The sequence below is a fragment of the Coregonus clupeaformis genome, chromosome 31 (genome assembly GCF_020615455.1).
Source record: "Coregonus clupeaformis isolate EN_2021a chromosome 31, ASM2061545v1, whole genome shotgun sequence".
Classification (NCBI taxonomy): domain Eukaryota; kingdom Metazoa; phylum Chordata; class Actinopteri; order Salmoniformes; family Salmonidae; genus Coregonus; species Coregonus clupeaformis.
In genome coordinates this window covers 5971889-5989421 of record NC_059222.1, presented here as the reverse complement: position 1 = coordinate 5989421, position 17533 = coordinate 5971889, and the positions used below count along the sequence as shown (strand labels likewise).

Genomic DNA, 17533 nt, shown 5'->3' with positions numbered 1-17533 from the left:
TCACAAATCTTGCAGCTGTGATGGCACACTGTGGTTTTTCACCCAGTAGATAAGGGAGTTTATCAAAATTGGGTTTGTTTTCGAATTCTTTGTGGATCGCTGTAATCTGAGGGAAATATGTGTCTCTAATATGGTCATACATTTGGCAGGAGGTTAGGAAGTGCAGCTCAGTTTCCACCTCATTTTGTGGGCAGTGTGCACATAGCCTGTCTTCTCTTGAGAGCCAGGTCTGCCTACGGCGGCCTTTCTCAATAGCAAGGCTATGGTCACTGAGTCTGTACATAGTCAAAGCTTTCCTTAAGTTTGGGTCAGTCACAGTGGTCAGGTATTCTGCCACTGTGTACTCTGTTTAGGGCCAAATAGCATTCTAGTTTGCTCTGTTTTTTTGTTTGTTCTTTCCAATGTGTCAAGTAATTCTCTTTTTGTTTTTTCATGATTTGGTTGGGTCTAATTGTGTTGTTGTTGTTGTCCTGGGGCTGTGTGGGGTCTGTTTGTGTTTGTGAACAGAGGCCCAGGACAAGCTTACTTAGGGGACTCTTCTCCAAGTTCATCTCTCTGTAGGTGATGGCTTTGTTATGGAAGGTTTGGGAATCGCTTCCTTTTAAGTGGTTATAGAATTGAACGGCTCTTTTCTGGATTTTGATAATTAGCGGGTATTGGCCTAATTCTGCTCTGCATGCATTATTTGGTGTTTTACGTTGTACACGGAGGATGTTTTTGCAGAATTCTGCATGCAGAGTCTCAATTTGGTGTTTGTCCCATTTTGTGAATTCTTGGTTGGTGAGCGGACCCCAGACCTCAGAACCATAAAGGGCAATGGGTTCTATAACTGATTCAAGTATTTTTAGCCAGATCCTAATTGGTATGTCAAATTTTATGTTCCTTTTGATGGCATAGAAGGCCCTTCTTGCCTTGTCTCTCAGATCGTTCACAGCTTTGTGGAAGTTACCTGTGGCGCTGATGTTTAGGCCGAGGTATGTATAGTTTTTTGTGTGCTCTAGGGCAACGGTGTCTAGATGGAATTTGTATTTGTGGTCCTGGCAACTGGACCTTTTTGGAACACCATTATTTTTGTCTTACTGAGATTTACTGTCAGGGCCCAGGTCTGACAGAATCTGTGCAGAAGATCTAGGTGCTGCTGTAGGCCCTCCTTGGTTGGTGACAGAAGCACCAGATCATCAGCAAACAGAAGACATTTGACTTCAGATTCTAGTAGGGTGAGGCCGGGTGCTGCAGACTGTTCTAGTGCCCTCGCCAATTCATTGATATACAGTGGGGGAAAAAAGTATTTAGTCAGCCACCAATTGTGCAAGTTCTCCCACTTAAAAAGATGAGAGAGGCCTGTAATTTTCATCATAGGTACACGTCAACTATGACAGACAAAATGAGAAAAAAAATCCAGAAAATCACATTGTAGGATTTTTTATGAATTTATTTGCAAATTATGGTGGAAAATAAGTATTTGGTCAATAACAAAAGTTTCTCAATACTTTGTTATATACCCTTTGTTGGCAATGACACAGGTCAAACGTTTTCTGTAAGTCTTCACAAGGTTTTCACACACTGTTGCTGGTATTTTGGCCCATTCCTCCATGCAGATCTCCTCTAGAGCAGTGATGTTTTGGGGCTGTCGCTGGGCAACACGGACTTTCAACTCCCTCCAAAGATTTTCTATGGGGTTGAGATCTGGAGACTGGCTAGGCCACTCCAGGACCTTGAAATGCTTCTTACGAAGCCACTCCTTCGTTGCCCGGGCGGTGTGTTTGGGATCAGTGTCATGCTGAAAGACCCAGCCACGTTTCATCTTCAATGCCCTTGCTGATGGAAGGAGGTTTTCACTCAAAATCTCACGATACATGGTCACATTCATTCTTTCCTTTACACGGATCAGTCGTCCTGGTCCATTTGCAGAAAAACAGCCCCAAAGCATGATGTTTCCACCCCCATGCTTCACAGTAGGTATGGTGTTCTTTGGATGCAACTCAGCATTCTTTGTCCTCCAAACACGACGAGTTGAGTTTTTACCAAAAAGTTATATTTTGGTTTCATATGACATTCTCCCAATCCTCTTCTGGATCATCCAAATGCACTCTAGCAAACTTCAGACGGGCCTGGACATGTACTGGCTTAAGCAGGGGGACACGTCTGGCACTGCAGGATTTTAGTCCCTGGCGGGCGTAGTGTGTTACTAATGGTAGGCTTTGTTACTTTGGTCCCAGCTCTCTGCAGGTCATTCACTAGGTCCCCCTGTGTGGTTCGGGATTTTTTCTCACCGTTCTTGTGATCATTTTGACCCCCACGGGGTGAGATCTTGCGTGGAGCCCCCAGATCGAGGGAGATTATCAGTGGTCTTGTATGTCTTCCATTTCCTAATAATTGCTCCCACAGTTGATTTCTTCAAACCAAGCTGCTTACCTATTGCAGATTCAGTCTTCCCAGCCTGGTGCAGGTCTACAATTTTGTTTCTGGTGTCCTTTGACAGCTCTTTGGTCTTGGCCATAGTGGAGTTTGGAGTGTGACTGTTTGAGGTTGTGGACAGGTGTCTTTTATACTGATAACAAGTTCAAACAGGTGCCATTAATACAGGTAACGAGTGGAGGACAGAGGAGCCTCTTAAAGAAGAAGTTACAGGTCTGTGAGAGCCAGAAATATTGCTTCTTTGTAGGTGACCAAATACTTATTTTCCACCATAATTTGCAAATAAATTCATTAAAAATCCTACAATGTGATTTTCTGGATTTTTTTCCCTCTATTTGTCTGTCATAGTTGACTTGTACCTATGATGAAAATTACAGGCCTCTCTCATCTTTTTAAGTGGGAGAACTTGCACAATTGGTGGCTGACTAAATACTTTTTTTCCCCACTGTATATGTTGAAGAGGGTGGGGCTTAAACTGCATCCCTGTCTCACCCCACGGCCCTGTGGAAAGAAATGTGTGTGTTTTTTGCCAATTTTAACCGCACACTTGTTGTTTGTGTACATGGATTTTATAATGTCGTATGTTTTTCCCCCAACCCCACTTTCCATCAATTTGTATAGCAGACCCTCATGCCAAATTGAGTCAAAAGCTTTTTTGAAATCAACAAAGCATGAGAAGACTTTGCCTTTGTTTTGGTTTGTTTGTTTGTCAATTAGGGTGTGCAGGGTGAATACGTGGTCTGTCGTACGGTAATTTGGTAAAAAGCCAATTTGACATTTGCTCAGTACATTGTTTTCACTGAGGAAATGAACTAGTCTGCTGTTAATGATAATGCAGAGGATTTTCCCAAGGTTGCTGTTGACGCATATCCCACGGTAGTTATTGGGGTCAAATTTGTCTCCACTTTTGTGGATTGGGGTGATCAGTCCTTGGTTCCAAATATTGGGGAAGATGCCAGAGCTAAGGATGATGTTAAAGAGTTTAAGTATAGCTAATTGAAATTTGTGGTCTGTATATTTTATCATTTCATTGAGGATACCATCAACACCACAGGACTTTTTGGGTTGGAGGGTTTGTATTTTGTCCTGTAGTTCATTCAATGTAATTGGAGAATCCAGTGGGTTCTGGTAGTCTTTAATAGTTGATTCTAAGATTTGCATTTGATCATGTATATATTTTTGCTGTTTGTTCTCTGTTATAGGGCCAAAAAGATTGGAGAAGTGGTTTACCCATACATCTCCGTTTTGGATAGATAGCTCTTCGTGTTGTTGTTTGTTTAGTGTTTTCCAATTTTCCCAGAAGTGGTTAGAGTCTATGGATTCTTCAATTACATTGAGCTGATTTCTGACATGCTGTTCCTTCTTTTTCCGTAGTGTATTTCTGTATTGTTTTAGTGATTCACCATAGTGAAGGCGTAGGCTCAGGTTTTCTGGGTCTCTATGTTTTTGGTTGGATAGGTTTCTCAATTTCTTTCTTAGGTTTTTGCATTCTTCATCAAACCATTTATCACTGTTATTACTTTTCTTTGGTTTTCTGTTAGAGATTTTTAGATTTGATAGGGAAGCTGAGAGGTCAAATATACTGTTTAGGTTTTCTACTGCCAAGTTTACACCTTCACTATTACAGTGGAACGTTTTGTCCAGGAAGTTGTCTAGAATGGATTGAATTTGTTGTTTCCTAATTGTTTTTGGTAGGTTTCAACACTACTTTCCTTCCATCTATAGCATTTCTTAATATTATTCAGTTCCTTTGGCTTTGATGCCTCATGATTGAGTATTGCTCTGTTCAAGTAGACTGTGATTTTGCTGTGGTCTGATAGGGGTGTCAGTGGGCTGACTGTGAACGCTCTGAGAGACTCTGGGTTGAGGTCAGTGATAAAGTAGTCTACAGTACTACTGCCAAGAGATGAGCTATAGGTGTACCTACCATAGGAGTCCCCTCGAAGCCTACCATTGACTATGTACATACCCAGTGTGCGACAGAGCTGCAGGAGTCGTGACCCGTTTTTGTTGGTTATGTTGTCGTAGTTGTGTCTAGGGGGCATATGGGGGAGGGAATGCTGTCACCTCCAGGTAGGTGTTTGTCCCCCCTGTGTGCTGAGGGTATCAGGTTCTTGTCCAGTTCTGGCATTTAGGTCGCCACAGACTAGTACATGTCCCTGGGTCTGGAAATGATTGATTTCCCCTCCAGGATGGAGAAACTGTCTTCATTAAAGTATGGGGATTCTAGTGGGGGGATATAGGTAGCACACAGGAGGACATTTTTCTCAGTTGAGATAATTTCCTTTTGAATTTCTAACCAAATGTAAAATGTTCCTGTTTTGATTAATTTAATAGAGTGAGTTAGGTCTGCTCTATACCAAATTAGCATACCCCCTGAGTCCCTTCCCTGTTTCACACCTGGTAGTTTGGTGGATGGGACTACCAGCTCTCTGTAACCTAGAGGGCAACCAGTGGGTCCGTCTCCTCTATACCATGTTTCTTGTAGGATGACAATGTCTGTATTTCCGATTTCTTTGGTGAAGTCCAGATTCCTGCTCTTTAGGCCAAAGGCAGATGACCTCAGGCCTTGGATATTCCAGGATGAAATAGTGAAGGCTTTGTGTTCCATAAAGTGTCTAATGTTGTTGGTTGTGTGGTTTGGCCTCAGGCCAGTAATTGTGAGCAGAGCCTGCTGAGCATCTGGTACATGCCATTGGCTTGGGCTAGTGTAAGAGTGGGTGTTGGGCCTGTTTGCCTGCTCACGGCCTGGGCGTATGTGTGACTTTCATGTTGAGGCCCTCTTTGTGGGAGTGGGGGGCTTGGGGTGGGTAGGAGGGGCATAGGTCTGATCTGAGGGGGCCTAAATGGGGTGTGGGCATGGTTGACTTGGGGGGGAGTTAATTGGTGGGGGTGGGGGGTGTAGATGTGGTTGATGGTGCTGTGGTCTGGATGTAGGTCCTCTCTGCGGGGGTCCTCTATGTGTAGGTCCTGGGGGGGGTCCCGCAGGTCTGGGAGGGTGTCTCGCTGGTCTGGGCGGGGTGTCTGTTGATCTGTTGCTCCTGTGTGAGGTGTTGTGTCTGCGGTTGAGGGCGATATCCTTTAGGGTCCGGGCGAAGGTGGGCACTGCTGCCTTGTATAGGTGGACCTGGTCATAAAGGCTGTTCACGTCCAGGGTGGAGTGGTGGGCCAGGTAGACATTTGGTTTTGATGCACAGTCACGGGAAATACTTGCGTTTACCCGCTGTATGGTAGCAGGGTGGAAGTCTTTTCGTGGTAACAGGGTTGAGATAACCACTTGTGCGTTGGGGAAAGTAGAAGAAGCTTTTTTCTATCACTCCCTTGAGTGATGTGGCCACCCTTTCCTGCTGTGTTCTCAGGTCGTTTGTGCCTGTGTGTATTATTATGTGGCTGGGTGATCCTAGTCGGTCCTCAGACAGAAGGTCTAGGGCGCGCTGGGTGTTTGGACACCAGAGTTTAGACACTGTGTGTTTTGGAAAAAGTTTATTTTCTTGTATGTATTTCCCGTTTGAGTCCATAAGGAGTACAATCTGTGGCTTGTGTATGTCCTCAGTGGGTGTGGGGGGGTCGTCATGAGGGCTATCAGGGTGTCTGACTGGGGGGTTGCTCAGAGGGGTTGGGATCCCCTGGGCTTGGGGTTCTTCATTTGTTTGTCTGTGTGTGATGTCGAGGCTATGGTCAGGGTCTAGGGTGTACTGTTCTGCTGCGGTGTCGAGACTTTGGCCAGGATCTGAGGAGGGCTGTTCTGCTGGCTTCTCTGCGGGGGTGGCCAGCTCTCTAATGGGTTGTTCTATGTCACCCGTCATCGTTCTCACCTTCTCCTCCAGCACTCCGATCCTCTCCTCTAGTGCTCTGTTCTTCTCCTGCTCCTGCTCTTTCTCCTGTTGATGTTGTCTCACCACAGTCCAGAGTGCAGACATGTCTCTCTCTACCTGCAGCTCTCCAGGTCTAGTTAAGGGGGTGTTGTTGTGCTGGACTGTTGTCTGGGTCTGTGCTGACTGGAGTGTGTTCACCTGTTGTTCCAGCTCCACCTGCCTTACCTCCAGCTGGGTGAATTTATCCTTCATTTCAATGAGGGAGTAGTACTCTGTACTGGGAAGTTGACTTTCTGCTTGGGGTTGCTCTGTGGGGTTATTTAATGAAGAGGTCTGGTCTGACCCGCTCAGGGTAGGGGTATCTTTCTCAAGGGAGAGCTTCTCCTGCTGAGCTATTTCTTTGATTAGGTGAAAGTCCAGCTGGAACTGTTTGGTGTTGCCTTGAACCAAAACGGTTCCAGATTTATAGAGATTAATATTAGACGACTCAGAGTCCTCGTTGTCCAGTATCCTGAGTTTCCACTCGTCGCTAACACCCCCCTCTTAACAGAGGGGTAGTGTGCTAGTATAGCACTGTGCCATGCCAGGGGATGGTCTGTGTGGAAGATAAGGTTGCTTATGTTCCCATTTTTATACAAATCAGCAAAAAGTGTCTCCTGCTTCCCCAAAAGAAGTTTCAATTTGTACTTTTTTCGTGTCTTGTCGTTTTTTACATTCAGAGGGTACTGTATTTTAATGACCTCTGAACAGTGGGGGGGGGTGCTTCTAAGGCCTCCATTTGGTTGGGGTAGACTGTACGACTCTCCTGCCATTGTTGGGCTCAGGGGCTTTGACACCTCTCACTTCACACGTCAGTGCTAATTGAAATTGTATCTCTTTGTCAAGTAAGCTTAAGCTTGGTAGCCTTAGCATTCAGTCCTTATAAAATAAAATATATCATTGTAATGTATTTTTCTTCTTGGTTTTTGAAAGTGAAAAATAGCTTCATACTAAACATTACTCACTCAGTTCCAGGTTGGATGGTGTTTTCAGGTTTCTGTTTGTTTGCCAGAGCATTTGCTGTATAGTTTGAGAATAGTAATCCTTGGTAGTAGAAAACTTTCCAGGTAATTCCGTCCAAAATCAGGTTGTAGGTTTGGAGTTTTGGTTTGGAATGAAGGTTATGCTGTGGAGGGTAGCATCCTGTATATGTCCCTGCCAAAAAATCCTACTTTATCTAACTCTAAATCTATATATTTTGTTAAAAATGCAGGAGCAATGTCTTTGAGCTCTCTCTCTCTCTCTCTCTCTCTCTTTTTTCCAACATTCTTGAAGGAGTTCCCACATATGCTGAGCACTTGTTGGCTGCTTTTCCTTCACTCTGCCGTCCGACTCATTTACATCTCTCTCTCTCTCTCTCTCTCTCTCTCTCTCTCTCTCTCTCTCTCCCCCAGATGAGAGTGTGCTGTTGGACTTCAGGCAGTCTCTGTGCAGTATAGTATTCTCTGCTCTGTCTGAGAGCAATGCTGACCTCCAGATCACATCTATGCGTCTGCTCACTGCTCTGGGCCAACAGACAGGTGACACTCCTAACCTTTCAACCCCTCTTCCAATTAACATACAGTACCAGTCAAAGGTTTGGACACACCTTCTCATTCAAGGGTGTTTCTTTATTTTTACTATTTTCTACATTGTAGAATAATAGTCAAGACATCAAAACTATGAAATAACACATATGGAATCATGTAGTAACCAAAAAAGTGTTAAACAAATCAAAATATATTTTATATTTGAGATTCTTCAAATAGCCACCCTTTACCTTGATGACAGCTTTGCACACTCTTGGCATTCTCTCAACCAGCTTACATTTACATTTTTACATTATAGTCATTTAGCAGACGCTCTTATCCAGAGCGACTTACAGGAGCAATTAGGGTTAAGTGCCTTGCTCAAGGGCACATGGACAGATTTTTCACCTAGTCGGCTCGGGGATTGGAACCAGTGACGCTCTTAACCACTAAGCTACCTGCCGCCCCAGCTTCACCTGGAATGCTTTTCCAACATTCTTGAAGGAGTTCCCACATATGCTGAGCACTTGTTGGCTGCTTTTCCTTCACTCTGCCGTCCGACTCATCCCAAACCATCTCAATTGGGTTGAGGTCGTGGGATAGTGGAGGCCAGGTCATCTGATGTAGCACTCCATCACTCTCCTTCTTGGTAAAATAGCCCTTACACAGCCTGGAGGTGTGTTGGGTCATTGTCCTGTTGAAAAACAAATGATAGTCCCACTAAGCCCTAACCAGATGTGATGGCGTATCGCTGCAGAATAATGTGGTAGCCATGCTGGTTAAGTGTGCCTTGAATTCTAAATAAATCACAGACAGTGTCACCAGCAGAGCACCCCCACACCATAACACCTCCTCCTCCATGCTTTACGGTGGGAAATACACATGCAGAGATCATTCGTTCACCCACACCGCGTCTCACAAAGACACGGCGGTTGGAACCAAAAATCGGAAATTTGGACTCATCAGACCAAAGGATAGATTTCCACCGGTCTAATGTCCATTGCTCGTGTTTCTTGGCCCAAGCAGGTCTCTTCTTCTTATTGGTGTCCTTTAGTAGTGGTTTCTTTGCAGCAATTCGACCATGAAGGCCTGATTCACACAGTCCCCTCTGAACAGAAAGATATGTCTGTGACTTGAACTCTGTGAAGCATTTATTTGGGCTGCAATTATTTGGGCTGCAATTTCTGAGGCTGGTAACTCTAATTAACTTATCCTCTGCAGCAGAAGTAACTCTGGGTCTTGAAGAAACTTTCAAAGTTGTTGACATTTTCTGTATTGACTGACCTTCATGTCTTAAAGCAATGATTGACTGTCGTTTCTCTTTGCTCATTTGACCTGGACTTGTTTTTTTACCAAATAGGGCTATCTTCTGTATAACCCCCCCCCCCCACTACCTTGTCACAACACAACTGATTGGCTCAAACACATTAAGAAGGAAAGAAATTCCACAAATTACCTTTTAAGAAGGCACACCTGTTAATTGAAATGCATTCCAGGTGACTACCTCATGAAGTTGGTTGAGAGAATGCCAAGAGTGTGCAAAGCTGTCATCAAGGCAAAGGGTGGCTATTTGAAGAATCTCAAATATAACACTTTTCTGGTTACTACATATTATTATTTCATAGTTTTGATGTCTTCACTATTATTCTACAATGTAGAAAATATAAAAAAATAAAGAAAAACCCTTGAATGAGTAGGTGTGTCCATACTTTTGACTGGTAGTGTATACCTGACCCCGCTCAACATATTTGAGACCTTTTGAGCTAACCTCTCTGCTGCACAGGTTTGAATCGGTCAGAATGTGGTTTTGGCCACATGCCGTTCAGCTTGTGCTATCCTGTTACTGTGGGATAGGGAATACATTTGATTGGCCATTCGGTTTGTGCTACATCTCCCCTTACTATGCTGAGATGTATAGGTTGACATCTTCCACCTCTCTCCTAGGCCTTCTGTTAGAGTCAGATGTGGAGCTGGTCGTTGACCACCTCACCAGGCTCATCCTGGAGGAGGAAGATGCTAAAGTCAGGTTAGTACCCGTTTTCAGTCGCTCTGGGAGGGCAATCAGAAGTCTATGATACCTAATCAACCAAATAACACAATGGTTTGGTCCTTCTCTCGGTCTCTCCCTGTCTGTCCAGCCTGGCTGTGGTTGAGTGTGCAGGGGCTCTGGCTCACCTGCACCCTGCAGCCTTCATCTCTAAGATGGTTCCACGGCTGAAGGAAGAGATCTTCTCAGGTGGGTTAAGGTCAAAAATGAAATAATGTAAACAAAGGTCTTCTCTGTCATTACGTGTTTTCAGTTACATCATTCTAACCAGAGGAGGGTTACTGAATTTAACCATTTCCTCTCCTGCTCCCAGAGCCCATGGCACAAGGTGACAGTGCCACGCCGTCCCAGGAACATCCCCAGCAGGCAGTGCGTCAGCGCTGTGTGACGGCGCTGGCTGCGGTGTCGTCCCGGCCCAGTGTGGTTCAGGAGAGCACACCTGTCCTGCTACAGGTCCTCACCTCCGCACATACTGGTATGTGTCACTGCAACAGGCTCTTCTGTCATTGTATTGGTAGACCCTTCTAAATATCTATGTTAAGTTGTAGAAGTAGATTCTGATGATGATGACAATGATGATGTAATCTCTCTCCCAACAGGCACTGGTTCGTTCTCATTGGAAGAGGTGATCTCTGTCTGCCACAGTCTGCAGAGGATAGCAGAGCAGGCCCAGGACACTGAAGAGACCGGTCGCGTCTTCCATGACATCATTCTGCGTCTGCTCGGACTGGCATTGCAGGCAGCTTTGCAGGGTGAGAATATTCTGACCAACACAAGCCTTCAGGCCTGTGCAACACATTGTAATGTGAACCAGGAAGTACAACCTTTATTGAACCAGAAAGTCCATTGAGATGAGAAATCTATTTTACGAGGGAAGCTTGTACTGAGAATGTGTTGGTGTTTTAGCGAATATATGACTGTCGTAGCCGGCCGCGACCGGGAGACCCATGGGGCGGCGCACAATTAGCCAGCGTCGTCCAGGGTAGGGGAGGGAATGGCCGGCAGGGATGTAGCTCAGTTGGTAGAGCATGGTGTTTGCAGTGTATGCAGCGCCAGGGTTGTGGGTTCGATTCCCACGGGGGGCCAGTATGAAAATGTATGCACTCACTTAACTGTAAGTCGCTCTGGATAAGAGCGTAAAAAAAATTATAAAAATAAATCTATGCTAACTAAATGCAAATGTCTTCCACGTCATGATGTTGGACAGACAAAGCACTCTTTTTCTGCTTCTGATCTGTGTGTATTTGAAGGGTCCTCACACCATCGGACCCCGATGTTGGAGGAGACTGTCCTGTCAGCCATGGTACCTGTCATCAGCACCACCTGTGCCCGACTACAGTCCCAGTGAGTTGACATCACTGAGAGAGCCAGCCACCCAGAAGAGACACACACACCCATAATTGATAATGGCACATTTATGTTATATGTAAATATGTTGGCTTGGTGCTAACCACTGCTCTGTCACCAGACTGGCTGGCCAAACAGCCTCGCGGGCCGTGTCCCTCTTCCTTGACGGTGACGTTTCCTTCCTGCCAGAGAACGCCTTCCCCTCCCAGATCCAGCTCCTCAAGGTCAGGTTTCAATGCTAAAGACAACCAGCCATCACTGAGCCATCGCTTTTTGAAAATGTTTTCTTCACTGTTATACCTACAGAGGACACCCCAGGGACAGGATTCATACTGGGAATAAATAGAGCATTGTATTACTGAGTGGTATGCTGAATGTGTTGAGTGACATTGTCCTTTGACCCTGTCCTCCAGAAGCAGGCAGGTGACTCCTGGAGCCAGTCCCAGATGGTGTGTCTGCTCATGGGTTGTGTGTGCTCGCTGCCACGGAGTGTAAGACCGCCCCCTATGCCTTGGCACCTCATGACAAGACTTCAAAATTACATATTTTTTACATTGTACTGTTAAATGTTCATACAAAGGATACCTGTTTGTTGCGTTACACTGGATACTCGTACAGTGCATTCGGAAAGTATTCAGACCCTTGACTTTTTCAAAATTTTGTTACGTTACAGCCTTATTCTAAAATGGATTAAATAGTTTTTTTCCTCATCAATCTACACACAATACCCCATAATGACAAAGAAAAATACGTTTTTAAATTATTTAATTAAAACTGAAATATTACATTTACATAAGTATTCAGACCCTTTACTCAGTACTTTGTTGAAGCACCTTTGGCAGCGATTACAGCTTCAAGTCTTCTTGGGTATGACGCTACAAGCTTGGCACACCTGTATTTGGGGAGTTTCTCCCATTCATCTCCGCAGATCCTCTCAAGCTCTGTCAGGTTGGATGGGGAGCGTCACGGCACAGCTATTTTCAGGTCTCTCCAGAGATGTTCAATCAGGTTCAAGTCCGGGCTCTGGCTGAGCTACTCAAGGACATTCAGAGACTTGTCCCGAAAGCCACTCCTGCGTTGTCTTGGCTGTGTGCTTAGGGTCATTGTCCTATTGGAAGATGAACCTTCACCCCAGTCTGAGGTCCTGAGCGCTCTGGAGCAGGTTTTCATACATTTTTTATTTAACCTTTATTTAACCAGGTAAGACCCCTTTGAGGTTAAAAACCTATTTTGCGAGGGCGACCTGGCAAGAAGGCAAAACTGGAAAATAGCAGCGTGTACATAAAATATTACAGAAAAATACAAAATACACACAAAAGACTGTGTGACAAGTTACAGATACAATTGAAGATTAGAAACAACTGCAGCTATCACAAACAGTGTTGTCGACCAGAGTCTAAAAAACAGGCAAGGACACTAACTCCCCTAACTTTAATATCTTTTGAAATATGTTCCAGGATGAAGGGGCATTATGGGAAATATATTGATTCGCCATCTCAGTTCTAGCCTTAGGAACAGACAAGGACGGCAGCGACTGTGAACGAAGACTGTATTGAGTGAGTGATCTGGTCAGTAAGGAACAGAGATACAAAGGGAGTTGTCCCATCAATGCTTTGTACACAAAAGTGTACCAGTGCTTTAGCCTCCTGGTGGAGAGAGAGGTCCATTGCACCATAGCATACAAATCACAGTGATGGGTGAGTGATGTAGCATTTTTAATGAATGTTAAAGCACCATGATACACTGTGTCCAGAGTTTTTAAGGTACTTGCTGAGGCCTGCATATAGACAATATCAGCATAATCCAACACTGATAAAAAAAAAAGTGCTTTGAACAAGGTCCTTTCTGGCTAACATTGAAAAGCAAGATTTGTTCCTAAAATAGAAACCCAATTTCAACGTCAGTTTCTTGGTGAAGTTATCAATGTGCTGTTTAAAATTCAGCTTTTCATCTAACCAAATCCCAAGATACTTATAGGAGGTGACCCTATCAATTGCTGGCCTTTTTATAGTTAAAATCTGCAAGTGACTATCTGTTTACTTTCAGGGAAGAGAAAACCATAAAGTTTCAATTCAAAAAGCTGCCTTTGAATAACATCAAAAGCCAACTGTAACTCCTGAAAAGCCTTCTCAATATTAGATGCGCTAGAATAAATAATTGTGTCATCAGCATGCGATGGAGATTTGCAGAATCAACAGTCTTCCTTATATCAAATCAAATGTTATTTGTCACATGCGCCGAATACAACAGGTGTTTTTTGGTACCCTTCCCTATATCTGTGCCTCGACACAATCCTGTCTCGGAGCTCTATGGACAATCCCTTTGACCTCATGGCTTAGTTTTTGCTCTGACATGCGCTGTCAACTGTGGGACCTTATATAGACTGGTGTGTGCCTTTCCAAATCATGTCCAATCAATTGAATCTACCATAGGTGGACTCCAATCAAGTTGCAGAAATATCTCAAGGATGATAAATGGAAACAGGATGCACCTGAGCTCAATTTCGAGTCTCATAGCAAAGGGTCTGAATACTTACGTAAATTCTGTTTATTTAATACATTTGCAAAAATTTCAAAAAACCTGTTTTCACTTTGTCATTATGGGGTATTGTGTGTAGATTGATGAAAAAATCATATTTAATCAATTTTAGAATAAGGCTGTTATGTAACAAAATGTGGAAAAAGTCAAGGGGTCTGAATACTTTCTGTATGCACTGTATGTTGCATTCTTGTTAAGATCTCCTGACCGATCATGTACATTTAATGGCTCGATTTAGCCTGTTATCGTAGACTGACTGACTGACCGTGTGCCCTGGACAGGTGGAGGTTCCCCAGATAGATAGACTACTGTTAGAACTAGAGGAGCTGAGCTGTACCTGTAACCATCCCCTCTCCTACACCTCAGCCGCCAAGTGCTACGCTGGGCTGGTCAACAAGAGGCCTGCAGGTGAGTCCTCCAGTCCTGTCCTTTATTTGAATGAGAATTGGTCAAATTAATGTTGGTGAGCTGGTATATTAATCTTGTGTGTGTGTCTACAGGAGAAGCCCTGGACTCTCTGATAGACAGAATGTTAAAGAGGATCTCCACTGAGCTAGACTCTGCATCCTCCTCAGTCAGAACGCAGGCGTTCACTCTGCTGCTCTGGGTTAGACCACCTTTACATTACTACTATGGTAGTATTCTACAGTGGGGAAAAAAAGTATTTAGTCAGCCACCAATTGTGCAAGTTCTCCCACTTAAAAAGATGAGAGAGGCCTGTAATTTTCATCATAGGTACACGTCAACTATGACAGACAAATTGAGGGAAAAAAATCCAGAAAATCACATTGTAGGATTTTTAATGAATTTATTTGCAAATTATGGTGGAAAATAAGTATTTGGTCACCTACAAACAAGCAAGATTTCTGGCTCTCACAGACCTGTAACTTCTTCTTTAAGAGGCTCCTCTGTCCTCCACTCGTTACCTGTATTAATGGCACCTGTTTGAACTTGTTATCAGTATAAAAGACACCTGTCCACAACCTCAAACAGTCACACTCCAAACTCCACTATGGCCAAGACCAAAGAGCTGTCAAAGGACACCAGAAACAAAATTGTAGACCTGCACCAGGCTGGGAAGACTGAATCTGCAATAGGTAAGCAGCTTGGTTTGAAGAAATCAACTGTGGGAGCAATTATTAGGAAATGGAAGACATACAAGACCACTGATAATCTCCCTCGATCTGGGGCTCCACGCAAGATCTCACCCCGTGGGGTCAAAATGATCACAAGAACGGTGAGCAAAAATCCCAGAACCACACGGGGGTACCTAGTGAATGACCTGCAGAGAGCTGGGACCAAAGTAACAAAGCCTACCATCAGTAACACACTACGCTGCCAGGGACTCAAATCCTGCAGTGCCAGACGTGTCCCCCTGCTTAAGCCAGTACATGTCCAGGCCCGTCTGAAGTTTGCTAGAGTGCATTTGGATGATCCAGAAGAGGATTGGGGAGAATGTCATATGGTCAGATGAAACCAAAATATAACTTTTTGGTAAAAACTCAACTCGTCGTGTTTGGAGGACAAAGAATGCTGAGTTGCATCCAAAGAACACCATACCTACTGTGAAGCATGGGGGTGGAAACATCATGCTTTGGGGCTGTTTTTTCTGCAAAGGGACCAGGACGACTGATCCGTGTAAAGGAAATAATGAATGGGGCCATGTATCGTGAGATTTTGAGTGAAAACCTCCTTCCATCAGCAAGGGCATTGAAGATGAAATGTGGCTGGGTCTTTCAGCATGACAATGATCCCAAACACACTGCCCGGGCAACGAAGGAGTGGCTTCAGTAAGAAGCATTTCAAGGTCCTGGAGTGGCCTAGCCAGTCTCCAGATCTCAACCCCATAGAAAATCTTTGGAGGGAGTTGAAAGTCTGTGTTGCCCAGCGACAGCCCCAAAACATCACTGCTCTAGAGGAGATCTGCATGGAGGAATGGGCCAAAATACCAGCAACAGTGTGCGAAAACCTTGTGAAGACTTACAGAAAACGTTTGACCTGTGTCATAGCCAACAAAGGGTATATAACAAAGTATTGAGAAACTTTTGTTATTGACCAAATACTTATTTTCCACCATAATTTGCAAATAAATTCATAACAAATCCTACAATGTGATTTTCAGGATTTTTTTTCTTCTAATTTTGTCTGTCATAGTTGACGTGTACCAGGCCTCTCTCATCTTTTTAAGTGGGAGAACTTGCACAATTGGTGGCTGACTAAATACTTTTTTCCCCCACTGTATCCATTCACACAAGATTTGATCTATTACGTTCCCTATTCCCCTTAGCCAATACTTAGCCTACTGGACTCCTCACACTATAACCCCTCCGTCTTTAGACTAGGGATCACTGATACTACTACGACCTTCTCCTTCAGGGTGAATGGTGACTTGCCTGTTGTACATTGTTGTGTTGTTCCATCCATTCATTCATACAGTTGTGAATGGCTTTCTTGTCTTTAGGCGGCAAAGGCTCTGCTTCTCCGCTACCACCCTCTGTCCACAGCCCTGACTGACAAGGTAAAGGACAGGAGTCCTCTTTGTCCTCCCACCCAGATTAATACACACACACACACAGTCTGCAATTTGTTCAGTGTTTCTTCTCCCATGGAGAAAACCTGGCCTAATGTAATAATGAAGTCTAGTCATAATTATATTCAATCCAAGAACATTGAACACAAAGCTTTGTTTGATTCCTTTTGTATTGTGTTCACCTCAGTTTAGCAGTGGAGGTTAAGGGATGAGTTGAGGCTTGAGAAATGGCTCTACCTCTAACCTCACACACCGCAATAATCCTGTGTGTCTGTCTTAGCTCTTCTCCCTGCTCAGTGACTCAGAGCTGGGTTTGTTAGCGGCCGATGGATTCTCTCTCCTGATGAGCGACTCGCCGGACGTCCTCAACCGCGGTAGCCACGCCGACGTACGCATCATGTACCGCCAGCGCTTCTTCACCGAGAACTCTGCCAAACTGGTCCAGGGCTTCAACTCTGTAGTCCAAGGTACTGTGAAGAGACATTCACAATGCACTACAGACGCAGGACACGTGTTGTGATGAAACTGGTTAACCAGTTTGTGAGAGTCCTGTTCATTGTACCAATTCTTAACTTTCCCTTCCTTTTCTCCCTCTGCAGAGAAGAAGTCTGGCTACTTGAAGGCACTGTCTCACATAGTGAACAGCCTACCCAGACAGGTCCAGCTCACTGAGCTACCAGCAGTAAGTAGAAGACAGGACAGGAGAGGGACCTGTGACACAGAATAGACAAGTGCCAGACGGGAGCAAAAACAGGAATGACTTCGAAATATGTATTTCTCCATGAATATTGTGTTTTATATCTTGAAATGTAAAACACATTTGAGAATTTCATCCCATGTGAAATGTGTATTTTGTACATCTGTGAGGAGCATCATTTCTCACTATGGCACTGTTATCTTATGGATATCGCGTGGTGATGTCCTCCTTTATATTCTCCCCTGTGTTTGGTCAGCTCCTGCCCCTCCTGCTAGAGGCCCTGTCGTGTCCGGACCAGGGGGTGCAGGTGTCTACCCTGTCCTGCCTGCAACCTGTCCTCCTGGACCCCCCTTCAGCCCTCACCACCCAGCTGGAGGTGCTGGTGGGGCGCACACTGGCACTCACCACCAGCCCTACCATGGTATGTATCATGTTATGACAGCCACCACACCAAGAAAGCGAAATAGCTAGGGGAGTCTAAAAACATGTGTCAGGCAGAGATGTATTCTCTCTGTGACATTAGAGTTGGGCCTCTTGTCCCACAGACCTTGTATCTCATTATTCTTAATGTGCCAGAAATTGATGATTCAGCTT

At 44.5% G+C, this 17533-nt stretch overlaps 1 protein-coding gene across 2 annotated transcripts in view; it reads left to right on the top strand.

Annotated features, from left to right (window-relative positions):
* The window catches only part of LOC121547061 (MMS19 nucleotide excision repair protein homolog), a 32318-nt gene that overhangs the window by 13657 nt on the left and 1128 nt on the right, over nucleotides 1–17533 (top strand). The window contains exons 15-28 of one of the 2 annotated variants that reach the window (XM_041858157.2): nucleotides 7667–7792; nucleotides 9725–9806; nucleotides 9919–10016; nucleotides 10141–10302; nucleotides 10427–10579; nucleotides 11078–11171; nucleotides 11296–11398; nucleotides 11591–11665; nucleotides 13994–14120; nucleotides 14213–14319; nucleotides 16174–16230; nucleotides 16523–16709; nucleotides 16842–16924; nucleotides 17196–17360. In XM_041858157.2, coding sequence (XP_041714091.2) covers nucleotides 7667–7792; nucleotides 9725–9806; nucleotides 9919–10016; nucleotides 10141–10302; nucleotides 10427–10579; nucleotides 11078–11171; nucleotides 11296–11398; nucleotides 11591–11665; nucleotides 13994–14120; nucleotides 14213–14319; nucleotides 16174–16230; nucleotides 16523–16709; nucleotides 16842–16924; nucleotides 17196–17360 — 1619 coding nt within the window. Of the gene's footprint in view, nucleotides 1–7666; nucleotides 7793–9724; nucleotides 9807–9918; nucleotides 10017–10140; nucleotides 10303–10426; nucleotides 10580–11077; nucleotides 11172–11295; nucleotides 11399–11587; nucleotides 11666–13993; nucleotides 14121–14212; nucleotides 14320–16173; nucleotides 16231–16522; nucleotides 16710–16841; nucleotides 16925–17195; nucleotides 17361–17533 lie in introns of both variants that reach the window. The other variant, XM_041858156.2, reaches the window with a different exon arrangement.